General features: G+C 45.7%; 1 protein-coding gene across 10 annotated transcripts in view; it reads left to right on the forward strand.

Annotated features, from left to right (window-relative positions):
- Positions 1 to 27,715, forward strand: part of RGS6 (regulator of G protein signaling 6) — a 487,886-nt gene that overhangs the window by 381,512 nt on the left and 78,659 nt on the right. For all 10 annotated transcript variants that reach the window (XM_036311823.1, XM_036311859.1, XM_036311875.1 and 7 more), the window contains exons 4-8: positions 8,628 to 8,678; positions 12,298 to 12,404; positions 13,693 to 13,744; positions 20,599 to 20,663; positions 24,414 to 24,490. In XM_036311823.1, coding sequence (XP_036167716.1) covers positions 8,628 to 8,678; positions 12,298 to 12,404; positions 13,693 to 13,744; positions 20,599 to 20,663; positions 24,414 to 24,490 — 352 coding nt within the window. The remainder of the gene's footprint in view (positions 1 to 8,627; positions 8,679 to 12,297; positions 12,405 to 13,692; positions 13,745 to 20,598; positions 20,664 to 24,413; positions 24,491 to 27,715) is intronic.

Genomic DNA, 27,715 nt, shown 5'->3' on the forward strand with positions numbered 1-27,715 from the left:
CCAAAGCCAATCACAGGCAGCTTGAACTCCGCAGTCTGGAAGCCAGCGCGCCCGCAGCAGGGCCAGCAGGCAGGTGGGAGGGGCAGGGCCCCTGGGCCCCTGGAGAAGAGACTTGAAGACTTCCCCTCTTTTTGGACCGGCTGTTCTCTCAGTGTCAGCCAGACCGAGTGAGGAAGAGGAGACATCTGAAACGCTGCCTGTTTGTAATGCATTCATTTGTGGAGATTTCTTTCTGGGGAAAATAAAAATGACTTTTGAAAGAAGACAACATCGATGGCTGCAAAACCCTGAACCTTCCATCTAAAGCAGTAGTCACAGAATGTCCGCCCAAGGTTGCTGGTCTGTGATGGGTCACAAAACACTGAGAGAAATGTTTGAAATGCGAATATGCACATATGGATGAACACATATTGTGTGATGTCTATTTGAGCATAACTGTTGATCGGGAAGCATTTACTAAAGCCCAACTCCCGCCAGGCCTTTGCGTGGTGCCGGAGATAGGACAGCATGAGAGTCCTGCTCGCTCAGAGCTATAGTTCAGCAAGTGTTGTGGGCTGAACTGTGTCTTTCCCATTCATATGTTGAAGTTCTTTCCTCCAATACCTCAGAATGTGGCCTAATTTGGACATAGAATCATTGTACATGTAATTAGTTAAGATGAGTGAGTTAGGGTGGGCCCTAATCTAGTAGGACTGGTGTTCTTATGAAAAGGGAGAAAGTAGCCCGGTCGGCATGGCTCAGTGGTTGAGTGTCGACCTATGAACCAGGAGGTCACGGCCTGATTCCCAGTCAGGGCATAGGCCCGGGTTGCAGGCTTGATCCCCAGTGTGGGGGGTGTGCCGGAGGCAGCCAATCAAGATTCTCTCTCATTACTGATGTTTCTATCTCTCTCTCCCTTTCTGAAATCAATAAAATTGTATTTTGAAAAATAAAATAAAAAGGGAGAAAGTGGATTCAGAGGCACACACGCAGGGCAAAGGCCATGTGAAGGTAAAAGCAGAGATCAGGGTGATGCATCTACAAGCCAAGGAGCGCCAAAGAGCCAAAGACTGCCAGCAAAACACCAGAAGCCGGGGGGGGGGGGGGGGGGGCGCGGGGGCAGTGGGGGGGGGGACGGGGCCCTCGCGCCAGGGAACAGACTCGCCCTCACAGCCAGCAGCTGAGCCACCTCTGCTGACACCTAGACTCAGACCCTAGGCTCCAGGACTGTGGGACAGTAGGGACAGTACATTTTCATTGTTTACGCCGCTCAGTTTGTGGTGCGTTATTACAGCAGCTCCAGGAAGCTAATGCAGAGGGGAGGCAGACACTGATCAAATGATCTCATCGTAAATGTCTAATTCCAAACTGAGATAAGTGTTCCAAAGAGAAGGAACCCCGTCCCTGCAAACGAACGCCAGAGGACCTGGACCGGGTGTGGAGAGCAGTGGAGGCTTTCCTGCGAAGTTAGGGCCAGAGGACTGCAGGAGTCAGCGAGAGGTAGAGCTGGCCTGTAGAAAGGGGAGCAGTGTGTGCAAAGGCCCTGCGGTGGGGTGGAGCAAGGTGCATTCTGGGAATGGAAAGATGGTCCATTGGGCAGAAGAGGAAAGAAGGGAAGGAGAAGAGGGTGGAAGGAGGTCAGAGAACCAGAATGGTGCCCAGTTTGTTACATTCGACTGAATGACAGTGGGATGAGGACACCTGTTTTGCTTTCCACTCTCAATTCCCAGGAAATGAGCTCCAGGGCCAGGAAAGTGCCAGAAAGAGGTCCCACTCCCTCAGTGAGGTCCCACCAATCCTAACGTTTCCCTGCCGCCACTGCTACCTTCATCTCTCCTTGTGTCCAACAAGCTGTCCATCAGCAGACCCCTTCCCAGGAGCCTCAGAAGACCTTTGAGATTAAGGCCTAAAATGAAAAAGCAGGCAAATAACACAAGAATTTCAAGTGGCTGTCATTTCTCCCAGCCATGCAGACGACGTGGTTAGACACTTGGCTGCGACACAAGGTGACTAAACGATAAGCCGTATCAGCAGCTCATGTGCGTCAGCTGTGTCCCAAGCACTGTGCTAGCATCTCACGTGCAGCCTTTGCGTTAACCCTCAGCGCCTATGCAGCAGGTCCTGTTGTGATTGTCCTGGTTTTTGTGTGAAGAAAGGAAGGCACAGAGGAGAAAGGTGACCCAGTAACAAACAGTCCCTTTAGCACAAGCATGGCCCAGGCTCTGGGGCAAGGGCGTCCTGTCCATGATCTTACTTTATCCTGTAAGTATTCCCCTCCCCCAGTGGACTCACAGAGAAATGGAGATTAGGTGGGTGGTGGTGAAGGGACTTCTCCGGTCACACAATGTGTAAGTGGCATAGCATGAGTCGAACCCAAATCTGCCTGACTTTACAAGCACTGCACTCTATTGCTTCATGTGCTTGGTAAGCAAGTGTGTATCTGTGAAATGTGCCGTGCTTTTCCTTGGAAAAACTCAAGCCCATAGATTGAACAATATGCCTCACAAATGCCACTAGACCTCTCTCCACACTTGTCCTGCCACCTGTATTTCCTCTGTCTTACTGCCAGCAAGTCGTGTGCCCACCTTCCAGGGCCAATTTAACAGCTCCTCCTGCTTTCTCTGCCAACTAATTGTTGCATTTTTAAATTTTTTTTTTAACTAAGGCAAAAAAGAAAGATCTAAACAGTAAAGACTGTCCTACTTAGAGTGTCCTTCAATTTATCTACAAAAAGGAAATCATTTACTTACATCACAGGATTATTATAGTGGGATTATTCCAAAGCCTGGAATATAAAAAGTATTCAATAAATTATTAGCTAAATAGCATATAGTAGCAATTATTCTCACTAAATTAATGTCTCTGCTTCAGGGAAAAATGAGTGCAGAAGATCACTTTTCCAAATATTCTTCTGTATAGTATTCAGAAAGTTATTCAGACACTCCCACTGTAGAATCAAACAGGCAAAATGATGTAGTGGAAATATTTGGCATTGATTGTCCAGATTCCAGCCTTTGCTCTAATAGGTGCTAGTATGTGACCTTGGGCCACTCTGGCCCTTATTTTTAAAAAGGGTATTATAATTATTATCTATATACTAGAGGCCCAGTGCATGAATCGGTGCATTAGTGGGGTCCCTCCGCCTGGCCTGTGGGATCAGGCCGAAACCTGCTCTCCAACATCCCCCGAGGGGTCCCGGATTGTGAGAAGGTGCAGGCCAGGCTAAAGGGACCCCACTGGTGCACGATCAGGGCCAGGGAGGGACGTGGGAGGTTGGCCAGCTGGGGAGGGACCATGGGAGGGCTCCAGGGCATGTCCGAACCATCTCACTCAGTCCCGATCAGCCAGATCCCAGCAGCAAACTAACCTACCAGTAGGAGTGTCTGCTCCCTGGTGGTCAGTGCACATCATAGCAAGCAGTTGAGCAGTCTTAGCATATCATTAGCATATTACACTTTGATTGGTTGCATGGATGACTGAACGACCGGACACTTAGCATATTAGGTTTTTATTATTCTATCTAATAAAAAGAGAATATGCTACTTGACCCTCACACCGTCACAAAGATGGGGGTGCCCACAACCAATAAGGAGGGAATATGCTAATTGACTGTCCTGTCCTCAAAGATGGTGGCAACCACAACCAATAAGGAGGGAATATGCTAATTGACTGTCCTGTCCTCAAAGATGGTGGCAACCACAACCAATAAGGAGGGAATATGCTAATTGACTGCCCACCCTCAAAGATGGCGGCGCCCACAGCCAATAAGGAGGGAATATGCTAATTGATTGCCATGCCCTCAAAGATGGCGGCACCCACAGCCACAAGATGGCTGGCAGGGGAGGGCAGTTGTGGGTGATCAGGCCAGCAGGGGAGGGCAGTTAGGAGGGACCAGGTTGGCAGGGGAGGGAAGTTAGGGGGGAACAGGCTGGCAGGGGAGGGCAGTTGGGGGCAACTGGGCCATCAGGGGAGGGTAGTTGGGGGCAACCAGGCCAGCAGGGGAGGGCAGTTGGAGGCGATCAGGCCGGCAGGGGAGCAGTTAGGCGTCAATCAGGTTGGCAGGGAAGTGGTTAGAGGTGATCAGGCTGGCAGGCAGAAGCAGTTAGGGGCAATCAGGCAGGCAGGCAAGCGAGCAGTTGGGAGCCAGCAGTCCCAGATTGTGAGAGGGATGTCCGACTGCTGGTTTAGGCCCGATCCCTAAACCAGCAGTCAGACATCCCCTGAGGGGTCCCAGATTGGAGAGGGTTCAGGCTGGGCTGAGGGACAACCCGCCCCCCCACCCCCCTACCCAGTGCACAAATTTCGTGCACCAGGCCTCTAGTGTAGAATATAAAAGCCTAAGCAACTGGCCAATAGCTATGATGAGCATTGACCACCAGAGGGCAGACGTTCAATGTAGGAGCAGAAACCATAGGCATGGGAAACATGGAACAGACTGATGAATCTCAGAGGGAAGGGGAGAGGAGGGAGGGTGGGAAGAGATTAACCAAAATTTTATATGCATACTAGAGACCCGGTGCACAGATTCACACACCAGTGGAGTCCCTTGGCCTGGCCTGTGGGGATCAGGCTGAAACCCCCAAGGGGTACCGGATTGCAAGAGGGCACAGGCCAGGCTGAGGGACCCCACCGATGCACAAATTCGTGCACTGGGCCTCTAGTACTTTACATAATTATTGTCAAGATGATATGTGATAACAGGGTCAAGTGCACAGCTCTGGCCTGGTACACAGTGGGCACTCAGGAATGTCGCTCCCCCTACATGAGCAGTGGCCTGCACATGGGGCCTACACACTCAGTGAGGTGTCATAAGGCTGCCTTCCTCACTCACAGGCAGCTGAGACCTCGGCAGTAAAGAGCAAGGGGTCCCAGACTGCAAGAGCCCCAGACTGCGAGAGGGATGTCTGACTGCTGACTTAGGCCCAATCCCCTTCCCCCCTGCCCAGTGCATAAATTTCGTGCACCAGGCTTCTAGTGACATATAAGCTACCAAGTTTCAGGTACCTTGAAATTTGCAGGTGACTGGAACCAACCTTTTCTCGAGTTTGCATAATCTAATCAGGGCTCAGCTAGCAACCCACTCATATTGTGGACAAGTGTTTCAGGTGCCCTCTGATGTATTTCATAATGCTCCTGGAATATGCAATATGTTGATAAATTCACCTCAAAAAGAAAACTTTGACCCAAATGTTTTGGGATCTTGGGGAATAAAGGGTGACCATCCCACACTTGTTGCTAGTGGGTTTCTTTGTGTGTGTGCTTTTTAATATACTTTTATTGATTTCAGAAATATTTCAGGGAGAGGGAGAGAGAGAGATGGAAACATCAGTGATGAGAGAGAACCATTGATCACCGTCCCCTCCCCTCTCCCCTCACCCCCCAGATTGAGCCCCCAACCCAGGCATATGCCCTGACCGGGAATCTGTGACCTCCTGGTTCATAGATCAATGCTCAACCACTGAGCTATGCCAGCTGGGCAGTGTTTTTATATTGATTTTAAGTCCTTGGCAGGGCAGCTTGGCTGAGATAAGAACCAGAACCCAGTTGTGATCACAAAAGGCAACAACAAATTTTGGATAGAACAGAAAATAATCTTGAAATTCTTTTTGTAATAAGAAGGCAAGAATGATTGGGGGAAGGGGAAGAAGGAAGAACAAGGAGAAGAATACTTACTCCTGGTGGTGGTTTGGACTACTTTTCTCTGATTCTACAGTGGAACAATTGTAGGTCTTTTAATGGACATAATATTAGGATGGACTTTTCTTCCTGACTTGTTTCTGGGGCCGAACAGGCAGCAGTTTACTTTCTGCCATCAGACTGGGGGCTGGCCTCCCCAAATCAGTCCTCGGAAGCCTAGGACACCCCGCGCCCACAGAGAGAGAGTCCGCAGCCCTGGGCGTTGTTGTGTTTGCTGATGGCCACCACGTGTTCCAATAGCGTGTGTGGGATGGCGGGGTGATGGGTGCTACTGCCGATTGACAGCAGTGGCCAGGACATCCAGGGGCAGCAGCCCAGCCCTCAACCAGGGCCAAGGACAGCCACACCAGCCCCCAGATGAAGACATTGACTGTCATGGGGGCTGCACCAAGGACAAGAAACCAAGGCCTGTGGTCCCCACAGTACCAGGGGAAAGGAAAAGGGGCCTTTGTGATTGTCCCCTTTTCACTCACACACAAAATGTGATTAAATGGGATCCTTCAGTTCTGAATGCAGATGGGGCCTTGGTGGACTAGGCAGACAAGCAGGCGAGTCGCTGAGCCCGTAAAGCCAAAAGGGGGTAGAAACCCAGACAATGGTGCTGCGGGCTGGGGTGGGTGGAGGGAGAACGGGTATGACAGCGAGGAAGGAGTTTCAGTGTGAATGAATACTAATTAGTGACATGGATATTAATGATGACAGTAATTAACAGGGGAAAGGAAGGGCTGTCATTGTCCCAGGGTGAGTAATCAGTCTTGGCAGGTGATAAATAATGGTTCCGCCAGCTCAGCAGAAAGATAATCCGCCTGCCCCGGGGAGAGCGGTTGCTGATGCTGGAAACCTCTCCGTTTCCAGGCAACCCGCAAAAAAGGACTATTTTTCTTTTGAGGAAAAAACAGGTTAGCGTCTCTCCCCCACCCCCAACTTGGGATTACAGTCCTTATTTGATTTCTGCTTTGTTCTTCATTTCCTAGGACAAATGTTGAACTTGTATAATTTGGAGGAAATGGCCCCGCATGCACAAGCACACACAGACATCCTCTCCCTTTCTCTTGAAGAATGTGAATGAGTAGGGGTGCTTTGGATCCAAAGTTTAGCTCATAGATGCCAGCCAGGAGCAAGAACAGGGGAAAGCTCAGAAGTCTTGCTTTTGAGGTGGAGATGTGGGGAGGCCTGCAGCAGTAGAGACTGGTCCTGAGGTGGTGGGGGAGGGAGGACATACAGAAAGAGTAGGATGGGTCCCTGGCCGTTTACCGTAGAGAGTTCATCGACCTTCCAGAGAGCCAAAGAGAAGCAAAATGTCTAGGCACTCAGACCAGAACTGGTCTCCCCACTGGCAACCAAATTTCTAGAAACTTGAGTTCTGGTAAAGGACAACAGTTAAACCCCTCTGCATGCTCTCCAGTCTCTCAGGCAGGAATCTATCCCAGGAGAGCTGTCCACGGGCCCTCTCTCTCCTACCAAGCCTTACACCCATGCCAGGACTTGAATATCTGGAAATGCTCCCCTTCCGGGCTATTTTCTGTCATGCATACATCCTGAAATGACAAAGCCACCTTCAAAGGTCTGCACAGGTTTAAAGTGAGATTTGGGGTGAATTGATTAGAAGCTCAGAATCCTCCGAAAACAACTCCTCATGGGAACTGGGCTGCCCTAGGAAACATTGGTTCTAGGAGCCACATTTCCAAATGGAGGTAGACAAAAGGGAATTAATTGTGACCAAAATGATGAGAGACCCAGGCATGGCTCACGAGGTGGGGATGACACTCAAGGAGATGCTGATAGCATGTCAGATGAACTGCCCAAATGTTTGAAGACCTGTCCCACAGAGTGAGAAGGTCTGGGCTTGTTTTTCTAGCATTAGAATGCAAAACTAAGGCCAAAGAGCAAGCCACAGAGTAAGTCCAGTTTCTGCTCCTAGAAGTCAAAGACGATTCCACTGGGACAGACTGGCTAGGAGGGATCTGTGAGTCCCGAGGTTCTGGGATTTTTCTAAATGGAGATTACAGCACCTCTTGCCCAGGGTGTTGCGGATGGGGGCTCATGTATTGGCTGGAGTTGGAGCAAGTAAGTTTTAAAAGTCCCTTCTGACTCTTAAGATTTTAAATTAGTTAAGATAATACTAGGTGCCTAAACAGGTAAGTCCCCAATTTCTGGGGCTTAACAGGACACACTTTCAATCAGGTCAGAGCCCCAAATGGGCATCAGTTTTCATGGTTGTTCAGAAGCCCAGGCTCCTTCCACATTGTGGCTCTGCCCTCCCTGAGCCTTTGAAGTCCTCTCCATTCAGCCAGCAGGTGGGGAACAGAGGGGTATGGAGCTGTGCAGGGCCATATGGGAGTTTTCACGGCCTGTGTCTAGAAGCGACATTCATCATGCCCACTGTCAGAACTCAGTCCACACCAAACTGCAGGAGCATCAGGAAATGTCACCTGGCCGAGGGGACAAGTGAGTACAGAGAGGTTTCTCCCACAGACTGACACAGGGCTACTTTCTTTCAGGGCGGGCCCATGCCAGAAGAAATTAGAGACATTTTCAGGAACATTGTCAGCCCTTGTCAGTAAGGGTAGGGAACGGAGGAGGCTGCTCTCCGTAGGAAATGGTCTGCAGGCCGGGCATGGTAAAATTTCACCAGCCCATCTTGGGGAAGTCATCCAAATCTGTATGCGCAGGATGTCCCCTATAGATGCTCCCCAGAAATGTGTGCACACAAGATCCTTCCGCATCATCAGAGTTGGATTTTTTTTTTTTTTTTTTGGAAAAGAATGGGATTATAACTGTGGAAGTGAATGAATGGGTAGAAAGCGTGTGTTAGGATAGAAAAGCGTCAGTATCGCCCAGCTCTCTAGGTGTGCGCTAATTCAAATGAGGATTCTCTCAGGTAAACATACTTCTTCTGCCACAGGGCTTACCACCACCAGGTCTTCAGGTGAATTGCTTTATCTTTGCAGGTACTGACATTGTGCAGTGGCTGATGAAGAACCTGTCCATCGAAGACCCAGGTACTTGACCTTCGACCCTGACTTTATCCCTCATGGTATCAGTAAACATACCACCTAACCAAGTTCCAGACTAGATCTCCTACCCTCCTGAGAACTGGGCTTATAGGTGAATCCCAAGATGTGGAACCTCTTTACTTACAAATGAAATTGATTTATTTTCTCCACTGAATAGCTACCTTTAAATTTAAATCACCCTTTGAGGAAATGAGTAACCATTGAGAATGCCAAAGAGCCCAATACAGTAACATGTGAAATGAGTTGAACTCTCATTAGCCACAGCAATTAAAGATAAGTTGTAGCGCTGTCACTGAGCAGCCTTCCAGACCCGGATCTTAAAATTAGATTGCCCGATTCACAATTAAGATGTTTAATTATTTGCTAAGATGCCTTCTGTTTTCTTCTTCTGCAAGAAGGGAAGGAATTATTTTTTTTCAACTTTAATTGTGCATTTCAATTAGGAAAACCTTACCAGAAAGACAATAACAAAACTCTAGCCAATAAAACAGTTTCCAAATCTGTCCTCCCACCAGTAAATAAGCAGTAAAATTTATTTTCACGGCATAATTAAAAAATGGGGAGTTCTAGACAAATGAATATTCTAGATAAGTATAGCTTATTACCATGTGTTGTTAGTTAATACTTTTCTGAATTTATTTTTCACTCCCTGTCTTAACTGAGTATTCCTGGTGCCTGTATTTCATATGTAAAATACCCATACATGTATTCTGATGTTCTTACAGATTAGGCCTCTTTGCCCCAAATTAAATGGCCTCCAATTACTATGTTTTTTTAAAATATATTTTTATTAATTTCAGAGAGGAAGGGAGAAGGAAAGAAAAATAGAAACATCAATGATGATTAGCTGCCTTCTGCACGCCCCCTACTGAGTATTGAGCCCACAACCCGGGCATGTACCCTGACTTGGAATCAAACAATGACTCCCTGGTTCATAGGTTGACAATCAACCACTGAGCCAGGCTGGCTGGACAATTACTATGCTTTTTAAAGATCGTTTCTCAAGTTCCCTTTCTAGATGTCTGTCCTTCAGCTTTGATTCTTGACTGGGGTCAGTATGTCAACTCAGGCATTCCTGTATTTTAATCTGATGCTCCTAATATACAATTGACTACAAAACAATACAATTTACATAGAGTTTGATTAAATATAGTTGCCAGAAACCTGAGTTCCTGAAAAGCAGGTCATTAATGAAGTGACATTAGCCTTTTTCACCACCTTGATTAATGGCCACTCCCATGACTCATGGAAATTCTCAATTCTAGTCAAGTTCTTTATCCACAGGGGAAAACAATACCTGCCAATCCTTTTAAGGAAAGAACCTGAATCAACTGGCCTTTCGGTTTTTCCTATGCAGCCTGGAATTCTGATTGTCCACTTACAAAAACTGGACTGAATAAGTCTCTTCCAGATTAGTTACATGTATTTAAAGTCAACATTTCTTTTGATGATGATGCTAAACTAAGGAGCACCTTTCTTCACGGTGGTCTCTTCCAAGAGCACTGTTTTCCTCGCCCTTCCAAAATAATCATGTGTCACTAAAATATCTTATCATTATTGTTGTTAGTAGTTGTAGTGGTAGCAGTAGTGGTGGTGGTGGTAATATTAATAGTAATAGTAATAGTAATAGTAATAGTAATAGTAGTGGTTAGTAGTAGTGGTAGTAACAGTAGTATAGGTGGTAGTGGTAGTGGTGATAGTAGTAGTAGTGGTGGTGGTGGTAGTAGTAATAATAGTAATGGTAGTGGGTAGTAGTATTATGCTGAGAACCCTGAACCAGCTAGTGGTAGGAGAGATGGTTAGAAGTCCCCTCTGGCCCTAGTATGAGGAGCTTCAGTGAAAGGTGTACATGACAAGGGTCATGTCTCTGAAGGTTGGCTACACTCTGATGCCCTTAAGAGCACTTCCATGTATTAGGAACTGCCTGGGCTTCTGAGCAGGAGGAGTTACAAGTAATTCACCAGCTGGGTATAGAAGGGTGGAAACAAGACAAACGAAGGCCCTGGGAAGCCGGACATGTCTACCTCCACCCCTCTCTCCCTTTCTTCTTCCCATCTGCCACATTTCTAAGCAAAAGCCCTTTTGCTCAAAGAATGAAGCGAAAGTTCTAGCTCTAGACCGGTGACATGAAAGTCACCTTCTTAGTGGATTTCGTTCTTCCTTTCCTGGGCAAGGAGCAGCTACAGGTGATAAAACTCCCCTTTTTTTGCTGGACCCATGATGCTTAAACCATATAGACTTTAAAAAGCAAACTGGTCAGCACCAAGCAGGTAAAATAAAACTCCAATGTACCAGTTACACATGTACATTCCTTCCAAAGGGGGAGAGGTGGCTCTTAGTAAACACAGCACCTAGATTATACACAGCCTCTTGAAAAGTTGGCAAGTAAAGCCAAAACGAGTCGCCTTTAAAAACTTACAAAAACATGCAAAATTAGTTCCTAGAAACTCCTCTTCATGTCAATAATTTACACATCTGATCCAGGTGGAAAAGGGCAAATAGGGGTAACGGGGGACATCTATAATACTCTCAACAATAAAGGTATTTTAAAAAATAATAATAATTTCCACATACAAAAATTTGTTTTTACCAGTAAAAGTACTTTTATATGTGTGAAGAGTACTTCTATATTATTATATGTGGTATAATCATTTAAATTCATTATTTTTCTTAGCTCTGCTCAGAATAAATATAAATTCTTTTAAAAATATATTTTTATTGATTTTGGAGAGGAAGGGAGAGGGAGAGAGATAGAAACATCAATGACGAGAGAGAATTATTGACCGGCTTCCTCCTGCATGCCCCCTACTGAGGAATTGAGCTGCAACCCAGACATGTGCCCTGACTGGGAATTGAACCGTGACCTCCTGGTTCATAAGTTTAATGCTCAACCACTGAGCCATGCCGGTTGGGCTAAATATAAAATTCTTAATGATTTATGTGAATCTAGTTATGGTTGGAGCTAAAGTAACAAAACAACATGTTGATTGGGGCAAAAATATAAATTTTTTACCACATTGGCCTCCCTGTGCCATTGCCCACTACACTGCTCACCACAAAAGTGAGGCTTGCCTTTATGACCCTAAGAGAAGGGGCTGTCACAACGGACAATGCAGTTTGAGTGCAGAGTGTCTGTGGGTGTCAAGGCTGCATGCTCACTGCTGAGGATGATAAGAAATGAGGAGAATAAAAATATGAATCAGGGCGACCGGCACTTACTGAGCACTGACCCTGCCCTAGACACTGCTACACACCTTATGTGAACTATCACAGGTTTGTCTACACCAGAGCTCAAACTCCTCACCATGAGCACTTTCTGCTGGAAGTCTTAGGGGGAGGTTAAAGTAATGTCAGACTCTCAGAGCTGGGATCCAGAGGAGTCCCAGACACTTGGTAGTGCTTCCCAAACATTGACACTCTCCCAGCCCACGCAATCATATCATAAAGTCATTGATCGCTCAGTCAGTCAGCCAGGAGTTATCTAGGGGTGATGACAGTTGACTTCCTGTTGCCTTTTTGCACTCACAGCTTACATTTCAGCTAAGAAGCCCTCCACTCTGACAGCTTCCTAATTACTTCTCCCTCTTACTTCCCGTCCCCGCAGTTGAAGCAATACACTTGGGAAGCCTTATAGCTGCCCAGGGCTATGTCTTTCCCATCTCGGACCATGTTCTCACCATGAAGGACGATGGCACCTTTTACCGGTTCCAGGTAGGCCTGCCAGCTCCTCCTCCTTCTCATCATCCTCTGATTGCAGATTAGAGACACATGGAAAAACTGAGTGTAATTAAGGGAGCAACGCTTACCTCCCACCAGCTCGGAAAAACCAAGCAAACTTCTGTCTGGGCCTTTTGTTGCTCCACCCAAATAATCCAGAAAAGCCCTCGTGGAGAACCTACGATTGACTGGACAATTCATACATATTTCCTCATTTATTCTGGAGAACACATTTCTGGGGGGCAAATGTCACCCATTTCCTAGAGATCTGCTGTTTCCTCTTATAAGGGAAAGCTAAGGTCTTCAGAGAATTCATGGGCACTTAGTAAGTCTAAGAGATAGCCTTGGTTGGAACCTAAGTCAGCCTTATAGCAAAGTCCATGATCTTTCTCCTGAATCATGCTGACTTCCTGTGTGATGTTTCTATTCACTACCTGTTAACCCATCACACCTGTTTTCCAATCCTTTTTTCAGATCCCATCCTAGATCTGGGGCAGAGGATAAGGGATGGTGTCCAGGTCAAAACCAAAGGGTTTAGAAGCGAGTTCTTCAGACAGGGCTAAAGGGTGTCTTAGTCTGCTCAGGCTGCTATAACACAATACCGTGCTGGGTGGCTTAAACAACAGGCATTTATTGTTCACAGTTCAGGAGCCTGGACGTCCAAGATCAAGGTGTCAGTAGGGTTTCATTTGTGGTGAACATGCTCATCCTGGATTTCAGATAGCTGCTTCTTATTGTATTTTTGAGACAGAAAAAGAGACAGAGAACGAGAAACAGATCTGCTGTTTCCTCTTATAAGGGCACTAATCCTATGGGATCAGGGTCCCACCCTAAAAGTCTCATTTTACCTTAATTACTTCCTTACTCCAAATACAACCACAGGGGGTTAGGGCTTCATCATATGAACTTAGTGGGGGAAGGGGAGTGGGTGGGCACTACTCAGGAACTTGGGGCTTGTACCCAAAAAACCATGCCAGTCTATTTTCTGTAGTTAGACTTCTATTGTCTCAGGATAAGAAAGTTTTGCCCTATAAGCTAAGTTTCTCATTTTCTCACTTATTTATTTACCTGGATTCATTTCTCAGCACCTAAATTAAAATGTTGACTGGCCTCAGCTGCATTAAGAACAGGAGCGGGTTGGGCTGTGGTGTCAGCACAAAGGAGATGTGGACAGAGCTGGTCCTAGGGAGGGGTCCTCAATGGGTACAGGGAGGGCTGACCCTGACCCCTAGGCAGGGGAGGGCAAGTGCTTCTGAGTCCTGACACCTCTGCTCTTTTGCAGGCTCCGTACTTCTGGCCGTCGAACTGCTGGGAGCCTGAAAACACTGACTATGGTGAGCAGGGAAGGCACAGCCCACAGTCAGTGTTACTGCTGGGAGTGCGAAGGCAAATGCTCGGTGCTGGCGACGGAGTGCAGGGGAGGAGGTTCTTCACCCGGCTTAGCCCTTTGTCATACTGTTGACATGTAATAAGCATCCTGTTCACATGATGGAGAAAAGCAGCGCACACTGGAAGATGCAGCCGTGGGAAGGAAATGGGGGGCGGAAGAAGTCTATCAAGGGTGGCCAATAGGTTCATTCTGTGGGGCCGTGGAAAACCAGGATCCCACAGCAACTCTGTAGGACTTTTCCCGGGAGGACTAGATCAAGGGGCCACCACCCCCTGACCCTTTCTATCCTCACAGACTTGTTAACATTTATTAATAATTCACTGGTGTTTTTGATAGTTGGAATTTAGGGAGAAACTGCAAAATATCAGAGCAGGGATATACAGACGTTACCCTGGTCCAGAAAAATAACGAGTGTGTGAAGTTGGGAGCTGGGTAAGCAGGGAGTTGCCTTTGTAAAGGGAGGGATCTATTAGACTCTTGCCATATGCTCTCTGTGGAGGCTGTTTAGTATTTCTATGTGCCAGTCCTCTAAAGAAGTGACATTGTCCCTCTACTTCAGATAAAGAACCAGCGGCCACCTCCTCACCCTTATCACAGTTATCACACTGCTTTCCATTGTCTGGGAGCTCCAAGAGCGCGGGGTTAGTCCACCTTGTTCATTCTCAGACCCCCCCAGTGCACACCTGAGGCATAGCTGGTGCTGAGTATTTGCTCTTTATTAAAGGCTCTTAGCAGACACTCAGTGGAGGCAGCAGAATTTGAACTCAGATCTGAGTGGCTCCAAGGCCCATATGCTCCTTTCATGGCCCTGTGCGTGGCATTGTGCAGAAGCACCTGTCCCTTTGCACAGCATCCTCATCACTGGCTCAGCTGCTGGATCGCACAGCGGCTGTCCTTTCACTGGGCACTTGATGAGACCAGCAGCTCCCCGCCCCCCAGGCTCTCTGCAGGATTGTGGGCACAGGCAGGCAGGCAGGCAGGCAGGCAGCAGCAGCCACTGGGTGGTGTTTGGGGAGCTGGTTCTGGAGACCTGTGTGACCAGCTACGCCCTCCAGGCCACACATTTGAGGCTGGGGTAACTAGTGATTAGAAGCAATCCTAAGGATGGAATGTGAACAAGTCATTGCCTAATAAGATTACGGATGCTCTGTTTCCAAGTCTGGAAAATGGCCCTCATACAGAGGACAGGCCCCTCTCTTGTCACATCAGCAGTCTGCAGGCACCACCGCAGTCCCCTCTGGAACTGCGCTGCACCCTAAATGATGTGATAAGTGGATCTAGCAAGGCTTCTGGCTTAGAATGGGAGCTGCATTTGGCTGCTCATAAAACAAGTGTTTCTGGGGCTGAAATTTTGCTAACAAAAGCCCAATTCAGAATTTGAATGATTGTAGCTGTTTCGTGCAGCCGCCATGCGCCCTTGTGAATGGGGAAACCAATATTTTTCCAGGCTGTAGTGAAGTGGGGAGGATGGTAGGACCAGAAAACTGGGCCCAAGTAAGATTGAAATATTTACTTGACTGTAACGCCTAAGCCATCTACCATTGGATACAATGGACATTATTTCCCTTTCTCTACATGTTTTCTCCGTTTTCTAATTTTAGTTGTCCAGCATAAACAGGGATAGCAATAACAATTCATATCAGGCTCTCATTAAAGCAAAATTATTTTTTTAATTCATATGCCTTGATTTTGGCAAATCAGATGGAGAAGTCAAGGTGTAGGATTCAAAATCACTCGCCAACATTTCCAAAGCAGTTTAGTCAGAAAATATTTACCAAGAAAGAATTCAGCACGGTGGGCCTAGCATTGACTAGCTCCACTAGCTGTGTGATCTTAGCAAGTTCCTTAACCTCTCTGTGCCTCAGAAACTTCATATTAAAATCAAAATAATAACAGTGCTTGTCTCCCAGTGTTGTCTTGTTAGTATTAAATGAACAACAAGTAAGGTTTGGTGTATGGCAGATAGTAAGGAGTCAATAAAACCTCAGTGGTGGTTGGTATTATCATTCTTAGACTGATGTTTGATCTTATTGGTTCTCTGGTGGCCCTCTTGCCAGGAAAAAATGTGAAATTGAAGCTAAGAATTCAGAATAGGTATGGTTTGGATTGACAAAGAACCAGGAACTTTCATTCACTCAACATTTACCGATCACCTCCTCTGCATCGATTGCTCAGTCACCTCTTTGAATGAGTCACAGTCTTGTTCTCCACGCATTCCAGAGAGGTGGCTGATGGGGGTAAGAAGGGCATAGTGAGGAGTCTGATCTGAGTACTCAAAGGTTTTACGTTAATGAAGAATGATTGATAAAGTTCAATGGTTTGGGAGGGGCAGGTTGATTAAAAAGCCTTCATAGTCGAGGAGAGACATTTAGAATGGAATCAGCAGTGTTAGGGAGTCCTATGGAGCCCCAATAATGGAGAATGACCTGAAAAAAAGTTTCCTCGTCTATAAAATGAGGACAGTAGAGAACCCACTTCACAGGGTTATTGTGAGGAGTAGGTGAACGCTGGGAAGGGCCCTGACACTCAGTGAGCGCCATGTAAGTGGCAGCTGCTCGCATGGTGATTTCCCCAGCACGTGAAACAGTGCTTAGCACATAGAGACATTCAATACACTTTTAAATGGGAAAACGAATAAATAAATGGGGCAGTGACTGTCATAGTGGAAAAAGGGCTCTGAACGAGACCTTAATTCTATTTCCACCTCCACCCGTAACCAGAGGTGAGTAAATCAATTCACCTCTCTTGGCCTTTAGTTTTTCCATCTGTCGATAAAGGGTCCTTACTTGATGGTTGCCAGGGTTACTTTCAATGCTAAAATTCCATTGTTCTAAAAAGTAATTAGAGGGTATGAGGAAACTAGAGAGATACAATCTCCTACTTTAGGAGATTGAGATAAATAATGATGTCACTAGCACAGACAGTTTGGAAAATGAGTCAGTTTTTAAAGTACATTGAGGTAGAATAAAGTCAATATTTTTTTTAATGTTCAAATTACACATGTTGCACATGAATCCATTCTGTTTATAAATTTTTAACATGTTCTTTTTTTACTATTTGCATTTTTATTTTTATTTTTCAATTATACTTTACTTTCAATATCATTTTGTATTGGTTTCAGGTTTACAATATAGTGATTAGACAATCATATAGTTTACAATGTGATCCCCCAATATTTCCAGTGCCCACCTGGCATCATACATAATTACCACAATATTATTGACTATATTCCATATTCCCATGACTATTTTGTAGCTACCAATTTGTACCTCATAATCCTTTCACCTCTTTCACCCAGTCCCCCAAGTGCCCTTCCCTCTAGCAACCACCAGTTCCCTCTCTGTAACCTGTTCTATTTTTGTCACAATGATACACAATGCGCTTGTGATGGCATTGCATCACCCAAGTGAGAAGCCAATGAGGTGGGAATGCCAGGTATGAGGGCAAAAAGACAACGGTTTTTCAATGAGAAATTAAATATCCAAGAAAAGCCAACATCTGATCTTAAAGCAAGTCCCCCAGATGCCCTGGTATAGGACCGGCTTCTGTTGCCAGCGGTCATTTGATTGGTTAGATGTTAGAGCAAGCACTGTTGAGGGCACTGTAGTGGTGCAGACAAGCCCAGGGAAGGTCTGTGCCAAGAAGAGGTCCACTCCACAGCCACGTCCCACCTCCCTGGTTCTGGTGAACAGATTCCCTTATATGTGACATTAGCCACAGGGGAAGTGCGCTGATAGCATGCCACCATGTAACTCATGGTCATGGGGAATGGTACCAGCTTTTCATTCCTTGCATGGTACTTTATACTTTATAACCTAGCTGGCCCATTTTGACCTAGATGGGCTGTAAATTTCTGAGGACGATTCTGCCTCCATGGAGCCCCAATCTGACTTAGACTTTCCTGAGTTTCACATGTGGCCAATACAAAATATTATCTGAGGCAGCAGGGTCAAAGCAGCCACCACCTCCACTGACCTGCACTGCTCCTGGGTCATCTAGACCAGGCCTGCTGGGTCTGGCGGCATGCTAGGCTTCCTGCTCCAGGTCACCCCCAAGTCCACAGGCTGCCTAACCAGTGGTCCCAGAGACCAAAAGAGTACCTTTATCAGACACAATGGAAAGCTATATAGCAGCTTAGTTCATTGAAAAAGTTGGTAAGTAGAGAATCATGAAAAATGATACATACATTTCTTAATGTAAGACATACAAAGCTATATTCACTTGGCAGTCTCTTAAGGGAAGACCAAAGAGTCACTTTGATTATGGGTCCCAATAATTTGAGGTTCTTTTCTTCAGTAAACCATACTCAAAATAAACCACCCAGTTTGGGCATCTTTAAAGCGCATCAAGAATTTAAAAACACTTTTCAAGCAACCTGTTTACTGCTCTGAAATTTTTATTATGTTTTCTCTTTTTTTTTCAGTTATCTCACCTGTACCAAACTCATCAGCAACTATCTTAGCCAACACTCCTCTATCAAGTTGTTCTGAACCATTCAACTTCATAGAAACAACTCTCTCTTTTCACATTAATTGCATCAGTGTGTGTAATATTTAGTGCACTTGCATTATTAAAATAACAGGTGTGCCTAACATAAGCATATTTGAGGGGGGAAAACATAACTGACTCTCATCCACATACAACTCTGGTGTGAGCAGAAGGTTCTAGCATATTCTAGGCCAGTGATGGCGAACCTATGACACGTGTGTCAGAGATGACACATGAACTCATTTTTTTGGTTGATTTTTCTTTGTTAAATGGCATTTAAATATCCTATACTAATAAAAGACAAACATGCAAATTGACCATACTTTCTCTACGCCTTAAGCCACGCCCACTAGCCAATCAGAGCGACTAGATGCAAATTAACCCAACAAAGATGGCGGCCGGCAGCCATGGAGCTGGAGTGAGCATGAGGCTTGCTTGCTCCAGTGATGGAGGAAGCCAAGGTTCCCCACCTGCCGCGGCCCGGCTCTGAGCTCCACTGAAAGCAACAAAGTTTCAATTATAGAAGATAAACAAACCCCAGATACCTGCTTTCAGCCAGCCGTGGCCACAGAGCTGGAGCGAGCAGGAGTGGGTTGCCCCTGGTGATGGAGGAAGCCAAGCTTTCCACAGGCCTCCACTAAAGGCAACAAAGTTTCAATTATAGAAGGTAAATAAATCCCAGAATTAAAAAAGAAAAAAAGGAGAGGCTGGGAGCTTACGTCACCAGGTACTTGGCCAGTCTGAAAACGGCCCTCAGCCCCTCACCCAGACTGGCCAGGCACCCCAGTGGGGACCCCCCACCCTAAAGGGGGTGTGGCCAGCCTGAAAACAGCCATCAACCCCTCATCCAGGCTGACCAAACCTCCATGGGGTGAGGGTCCCCACTGGGGTGGACATCCTCCCAGGGGTTCCACACTGCAAGAGGGCATAGGCCAGGCTGAGGGACCCCCCAAGTGCACAAATTTTTGTGCACTGGGCCTCTAGTATGAAATAAATATCAAAAATATAAGTCTTTGTTTTACTATGGTTGCAAATATCAAAAAATTTCTATATGTGACACGGCACCAGAGTTCAGTTAGGGTTTTTTAAAATGCTGACACACCAAGCTCAAAAGGTTTGCCATCACTGCCCTAGGCTGCCATCAGTAAATTTTTCAGACCACATGGAGGAGGTTGGCTAATTCAGCAAGGAGTTGCCTACATACCCTCGTGTACTTAAGTTGTCAAACAACAGATGGGTCCTCTCTGGCCTTCCCTTCTGGTTATTCTAGTGTTCATTCATCCCATTCATCTCTTGTCTTCCCTGCATTGGTCTACTTGTCACTAGAGAAGGAGGGAGATACTGAAGGAGCAGAGGTAGGGAGAGGAAGTAATGAAGGCCATGTTTGAGGGAGAATGTCCTGGCAACTAAGGGATAAGAACCCTTGCTTAGCTTGGGAAGAGCGAGCTAAATTGCTCTCTTTTTCCACTGTTCATCTACTCCACTGGCAGACTCAGCCCTGGTGCTGGGTATAGGGAATCGGGCTGAGTAGGACACAGCCTCTGCCCTTGAAGAGCCTTCAGCCTAGAGCAAGGCCCTGCCTACTAAGCCCATAATTATAGTGCATTGGGATTAGTTTTCATGGTGGATAGATGTGATGCTGAGCTATCTAGAACACCAAGCTGGATCTTCATAGATTAGTAGGAGGTTGCTAGATAGACAGAGGGAAAGAAGAGAGAAAAGGGAAAGCGTTTCTATGGAGCAGCCACATATGCAGAGGAGTGGAGCTGAAAGATGTTTGGTAGCCTCACATGCCTGACTGAGGAAGGGAAGAGACAAGCAGACTGGATCTTAAAGAACCAAATACTCTACTCCAAGGAGCCTGACCTTTCTTCTGCGGTCACCGAGGAGTCGATGCAGGCCATTTAGGCAAGAGGGTAACATGGTTATATTTGAGAAAGATTAACCTGATGCAGGATGCTTGGGGTAAAGGAGAGGAAAAGTATGGAAGGGAGTTGTTAGGATTAGAAGATGGGGTCCTCGTCCCATCCTGACTTGCAGAAAGATTCCTAGAGATGAGGTGTCATGGATTCCACATAGAAACATATTCTTCACAGCACAGCTGGGCACTTAGCCAGCTGGGCTGGCTACTGGTTGGCTGGATGAGTGGATGGATGGATGGATGGATGGATGGATGGATGGATGGATGGATGCATGGATGGATGGATGGATGGATGGATGGATGGATGGATGGATAGATGGATGCATGGATGGATGGATGGACAGATGGATTTGTGATTGTTTGTGTTGTAATTTCTCTTCTTTCCTCAGCCATCTATCTTTGTAAGAGGACAATGCAGAATAAAGCAAGGCTGGAATTGGCAGATTATGAATCAGTAAGTATGATTATTTTCCAGGGTAGGTGTGGGAGGAGAGTACAAATGTATCTGCAACTGGGTTTTAGCTTGTATTTTTCCCCTTTGCACTCCCCAATCCTTTTCAGGCAGTGGAAAGGAGGTCTCTTCTATTTCCCCTCCTTTGTCCTCAGCTCTTCTTATCATCACAATAAAATTACATCTTTATATAATGTAATTATATAAAGATGTAATTTTTGTATACAATAAGAAAACAACTCAACTTAAAAATGGGCAAAGAACTTGAACAGACACCTCACCAAAGAGGACAGAAGAATGACAAACAAGCACATGAAAAAATGTTCAACATTATAAGCCACTATGGAATTACAGGTTAAATCCATGCTAAGATATCATTGTACACATATTAGGATGGCTAAAATAAGAAGTACTGACAATGCCAAGTGCTGGTGAGGATGTGGAGCAACTGGAGCTCTCCTACATTGCTGGTGGGAATGCAAAATGGTAAAATCACTCTGGAAAATGGCCTGGCAATTTCTTATAAACCTAAACATACAGCTACCATATAACCAAGCAATCCTATTAGAGAAGTCAGAACTTATGTGCACACCACAACCTGTGCACTAATGTTCATAGCAGTTTTATTTGTGATAATCAGAAGCTATAAACAACCCAAGTGCATTTTAACGGGTGAATGGTTACATAAACCCTGGTACATCCGTACACTAGAATACTACTCTTCAGTGAAAAGGAATAAACTGGTAATACAAACAACCACTTGGATGAGTATCGAAGACATTATGCTAAGTGAAAGAAGCCTATCTCAAAAGATTACAAACTGTATTACCCCATCTATGTGACTAACATGAGGGAAAATACAGATCAGTGGTTGCCACGAGTTTCGGGTGGAGGTAGATTATGGCTATGAAGGGCGTGAGGGAGCTTGGCAGAGTGACAGAACTATTCTGTGTCCTGATTATGATGGTGGTTACATGAATCTATGCATGTGTTAAAATTCATGAAACTGTGCACCAAAAGGGAAAAATCGATTTAATATATAATACTTTTTTAAATTTGATATATGATAATTCTTCATTTTAATATATGATATTTTTAATTGCATCTTTATACCCCCCCCAAGTCACCTTTGCTTGGCAGTAGATGCAGAATCTAAGACCAAATTCATTCCAGAAGGTAAGATAGGTGTATATCACTTGAAGTATATACTTTCCCAGCTGCCTCCCCCTCCACCTTCTTTCACAACAAGTGATTCCCTACAAGAACTGGAGGACCCACAGCACACTCATATCCATTCCCATGTAACAGAGCCAATCTCAAGAGAACTTGAGGTTCACAAATAATTTTTAAAATATTTTTAGTTTTTGGTGACAAAATCTTTCCCCAAAACCAAATTTTATATGAGTGACTGAGAATGGGGGAAATAGGCTAAATTTCCATGAACCGTCCAGAGGAGGTGCTGCTGAGCCACAAAATGACTAGGGCCAGCAGCTAGGAGGAGGGGCAGCATTAAAGGCAGTGGAGTACCATTCCTTAGATCAGTGGTTCTCAACCTTCCTAATGCCATGACCCTTTAATGCAGTTCCTCATGTTGTGGTGACCCCCAATTTCATTGTTACAAATTGACCATAATTAAAGCATAGTGATTAATCACAAAAACAATATGTAATTATATATGTGTTTTCCGGTGGTCTTAGGCAACCCCTGTGAAAGGGTCGTTCAACCCTCAAAGGGGTCGCGACCCACAGATTGAGAACCGATGCCCTAGATAATCCAGCACTGACAGCATCTTCAGATCCACCCACCCTCCAAACGCCTCTCCTGCTTTCACTGCCTCGGTCTTCCAAAACAACCCTGATGACCCACTCTGCCAGACCTGTCACTCTTGGGTACCTGTGCCCAAGCGGACCAACTGTGGAGCCATGGCTCCCCTCTCCACCGCTCAAGGGGAATATGCATGCCGTTGGTGTCACAGGGCCTGTGTGTGGGAGAGGGGGGGATGCATTGCAGGGGTTCACACAGAGCCTCAGAGCCCGGCTGAAGTTTGCTTATTAGTGGGAACCACTAAATAGAACTACGTGGAAACATTATGATCTCCCCAAGCAAGCCCTGGCATGGCTGTTCTGTGGAGCTAAGCACTCTAGGTACCCAGTTTCTGTCTGAATCTGCCCTCCTGCGCCTGCAGTCACCCCTCTTCCAGAACACTGCTATCTTGCCCTGTGTGCACCCCGCACAAAGTGCTTCAACCTCGACATGACTACATCCCTTCCCTAACTGCAGGAGCGTGCAGCCCCTCCATCCACTGTCTCTCTTCCCTGTATTCCCATGTTTTAGAAAATGTCCTAAACAGAAACAAGACAGCATCAACTCCTAGTGGGTTTTATTCAGTGTACACTTCTCTTGCCATATAATGTTCTACTTTGGTATTTGTGACAAATATGACATTAAAATGTTCTTTCAGGTTGAAGTTCTGCCTAGAAGTGGTTAGAAACTAAAAAAAAAAAAAAAAAAAAAAAAAAAAAAGTATGTTGTTTTTTATTATTACATGTGCTCTTGGTAAAAACAAAAATTCAAACTGCAAAGAAAGGAGAGAAAAATAGCCTGCCATCCTCCTCCCCAAAGCTTTTTCTGTGCATACATTTTTTTCTTTACAAAAATACTTGGATCATACCATGAACATTATTGTGTAAGCTGCTTCTCTCCCCACCTTCTACTGTAAGTATGTTGGGGATCTTTTCATGTCAGTAATAATAATCTATCATTTTTTAATAGCTGCCTAATATTCCATGGTATGACTGTATCATAATTTATATAACTACTCCCCAACTGACTGACTTTTGTGCATTACCATTGCTTCCTATAAACAATGGAAGAATCAAAAGGACAGTTTTGTTGAGGTACTTGCTCACCAAGCCTTACTAATGACTGAGTTTACGCGTGTTGATCTTCAACTGAGGCTCCTTTTATATTAATAATCCACTGATGAGAGTAATAAATTAGTGTTGGCATGAGCTCTATGAAAACACACAGCATAATGTGGGCTTCAGCCTTGCATTCCATCAGAATTAGGCAGGTCATTAGGGGACCTGTCCAACGCCCCTCCCCACTGTCCTATTGTGCCACTGGGTAAGTCTACAGACTTAAAGAAAGGGCTTCCTCCCTCTTCCTCTAAAAGGCAGCCCTGGATGTCTTTCCTTTCTTTCTGTTGGGTTTTCCTTTTATGAACATCACAAACATATACTTCTTTTTCCGCACTATTGAATCTGGACATTCAAAGACATGAATGCCAAGTCTGGGTTCTTCTTTCCTGCCCCCTTCCAAGACCCCTGCTGGGAAACAAGTCTTGAGAAACCCTTCATTTTGCCCTCGGAGATGTCCCGCAGGTTGCAAAGACACCCCCCCCCACCCCAAACCCTGCATGCATAGCCACAAACCACTCTCCTTCTCTTCAGGGGCCTTTATGACAAGTGCTGCATGGGTTGTGTTCTTGTAAAATGCACAAGAAGAGGAGAATCAGGTGAACCACAGGGATTTCAGCCTTAATGGGTGTGCAAATGAATATTAATAGTTCTGCTCCATACAGCAGGCTCCGGTGCAAAGTCACATTGGGTTCATGTCCAGTGGATTTAAAGTGGGGCCCTGCTATTTTGTTGGGAGTAACCAAAATAGATGGCTGCTCTATAATGAGTGTAGGGGTCGATGTGCAAACATACGATGATTAATGCCTTCTTGTTCATTTTCATTTCTCATTAGGAAAACTTAGCAAGACTCCAGAGGGCCTTTGCAAGGAAGTGGGAATTCATCTTTATGCAAGCAGAAGCACAAGTAAAGTAGGTGAACTTAATAGAGACCCTTGTGAAGAGAGAAAGTCTCTGGGATTTGGAGGTGGTGTGAGTGTGGAATTGCCCCACTGAGGTTTCCTTCCACAGCTGGCCAGCTGTGGTCAGTCACTGTCATCTCTCATGAGAGCAGCTGAGTAGAAATCAAGGTTGTCTTTGTAACCATGACACTCTAAAATAATTTCAAGTGTTTGTTCCAGCAGACAATGGTGTCCCTCCAGAATTTAGAACTCTGGTTATAAAAAGATGTATTTATTCCCCAAAGATTTTCAATTCTTCTTCTGTGCTCAGAGGCTGAAAAACCCCAGACCGATCTTACCTGTAGATGTGGAGATTTCGTCTTCATAGGAAAACATGGTAGAGTTTTAGGGAGGTTGACAAGTAGCCCCTCACCCAAACCCCTCCCCAGACATCCAGATCCCATCAAAAATAAGGCACAGAAGTCAGGCACTTGGAGTCCAAAATATCAGATTATTACTGATAAAAGCTAGATACAGCGCATGACTTTGGATCTGTGGCCTTGGATCTCTGCCCTGCAATTAAAGTCACCCATCCTGGGCATAGCTGCATATTTGCAGGCGCCCCCACCAGGGCAGAGTTAACCCCCGTTGGCGTATTGTCTGCAGAGAATAGATGTTCAGAAAGAACCAACCTGAGCTTTCTCAATATCTTCTTTCAAATCCTCCAGTAAGATGTCACTCTTCCTCCTGGTGGACAAGAGATGAAAGGAGGGAAACTGGAGTGTCGTCCCACACTTTTTCCCTCCCAGGGAGTAGAGTAGAAATCCCCTCCTCTCTAAGGAATCAGGAGACATGGCCAGTGAGTGTCCCCAGCCCACAGTCATGGTTGTCGGCCAGATCCTTTTCGTTCTGGTACATGGATGTGCTCAGGTTGGGTTCCCTCCTGTCCTTTCTGGCAGTGGTCTGGCTTAGCCAGGAGGGTTCACAAAATGGGTCAGAGGAGGGGAGGGAAAGGGATGCTGAGCTGGGAGAAGGTGAGTCCCTTTTCTCTTGGCACCATTTGCACCTAAGTAGAGACCCCTATGGGGTCTGCAGGGGACCCCCTTTGCAGTCCCTGGGCAGTGTTGCAGCCCATTGCCTAGGGCAGGGGTGGGCAACCTTTTTGTGAGTGCGTGCCAAAAGCAGCAAAATCTCTGACTCAAAATTCTTCTGCGTGCCAATCCTAATTTTTTGAGAACATGTTATGCCTACTTGATAGCTCTTAAGGTGTACGTATGTGAAGAACCTTGAAGAAATAATAAAATTCATTCAAGTGACAAAAACAGTATATGATGATGAAAAATACATTTATTTTTTAATGTATACATGTACACTGATAGTCCAACAGAAAACTTTATGACTCCATTTGATATTATCAGTGGGACTTTTGCTGCTGCATCACTGATGACAGAGATTTTACATCAGGTTTATATTTCAGAGATATGCTACTACTTTCATCCGTCAGGCTACTCCTATTACAAGACTTAACAGAATTCATCACTGAGAACAAAGATCCACAAGCAGATGTGGATGAAACCAAAACACTGGTCGGATCTAGGAGGGCAGGGAGAGTTAAGGCAGAGGCATAGAAATTGCTCTTCCCCTCTCTCGTCAATCCATGTCTATGGTCTTTAAGATAACTTGTTATGTAAAATTATTTATTATCTAATGCACCTATACTGAATTTATCTGAAAAATTAAAAAGTCGATATTAAGAAAAAAATTGTAAAAGGAAGATTATAAGAGAGGGTTTCACGTGCCAGCAAAAGTTACTGGCGTGCCATGTTTGGCACACGTGCCAGGGGTTGCCCACCCCTGGCCTAGGGCCAAGTCTTGGGCTGTGTGGGCGAGTATTGATCATGCGTATGGTCATTGGATCCAGTGGCCTACACGGTGCCATGACGTCACCCTCCCTCTGCAGCCTCTGCCTTTCTCCCACCCAAGATTCCAGCCTCCTGCTATCTACCTGGGGCCCAGGCCCTAGGTGCTGAGCTACAGCAGGAGGAACCAGACCCCTGGGGAAGGAGAAAGTGGGAGGGTGGGTGAGTGGGTGAGAAGGAGGCTGAATAGAGCTGTGTTCTCAGAAGCCTCTGGGAAACAAGGAGGAGTGTTCACATGTACTTTCAGAATCATACAGCTTCAAATATTATAAAAGGAGGGGAGATTGTCACTTTGTACATATATGGTATTTCTTGATTATTTTTTTTAACTCTGTGATCCTATATAATAAAGAGGTAATATGTAAATTGACCATCACTCCAACACAAGATGGCCACCACAATATGGCCAGCAGGGGAGGGAAGTTGTGGGCCTCAGTCCAGGAGGGGAAGGCATTTGGGAGGGACCAGGCCTGAAAGGGAGGGCAGTTGGGGGGGGGGGGGACCAGGCTGGCAAGGGAGGGCAGTTAGGGGCAATCGGGCTGACAGTAGAGCAGTTAGGCATTGATCAGGTTGGCAGGAGCGTGGTTAGGGGGTGATCAGGCTGGCAGACAGAAGCAGTTAGGAGAAATCAGGCAGTCAGGCAAGCGGTTGGGAGCCAGCAGTCCTGGATTGTAAGAGGGATCCCAGATTGGAGAGGGGGCAAGCTGGGCTGAAGGACACAGCCCCCTGCCCCCCCCCCCCCCGCCGCCGCACGAATTTCATGCACCAGGCCTCTAGTTACATTATAATTGTGGGCCATTTAAGTACACAATGATTATCACAAAAATCACAGGGCGATTGCAGGTTTATTTCATTCCAGTAAACTAAAGTGCTCCCAAGAGAGCCAAGAACCAGAAGTTACATGGCAATTATTCCGAGTTACTTTTTGCTCAGAGAGATACTGTGAAGTAATACAGGCTGTTTCTTTATTTTAAAGCCTTTCATCTATGGGCCTCATTGGAATGTAGAATCTGCCTTTGTCACCTGCAATTTCCCTCTTGCAGTTCGTGCTTCCTGGTACTTGCCTTCTGATGTCTGTCACACACCAAGGCTATTGCTCTACTTTAAACAACCAGCTGGTTTAAGTGACTCTTAAAACGTGTAATTGCAGCATTTGGAAGACATTTCTACTGACTCTGAAACTAAAGCAAACTTTCAAATTTGAGGAGGAAACAATGCCAGCCTCTGGTTATTCCTTCCTATCGTTTGAGCACACAGTGCCCACTTGGATGGGCAGAGGCATGTGCCAACGGTTTATTCAGTTCTTAATAATGCAAATCGTAATCCTCCAAAGGGAC

Source organism: Myotis myotis, unplaced genomic scaffold, assembly GCF_014108235.1.
Source record: "Myotis myotis isolate mMyoMyo1 unplaced genomic scaffold, mMyoMyo1.p scaffold_m19_p_1, whole genome shotgun sequence".
In the NCBI taxonomy this organism is placed as follows: domain Eukaryota; kingdom Metazoa; phylum Chordata; class Mammalia; order Chiroptera; family Vespertilionidae; genus Myotis; species Myotis myotis.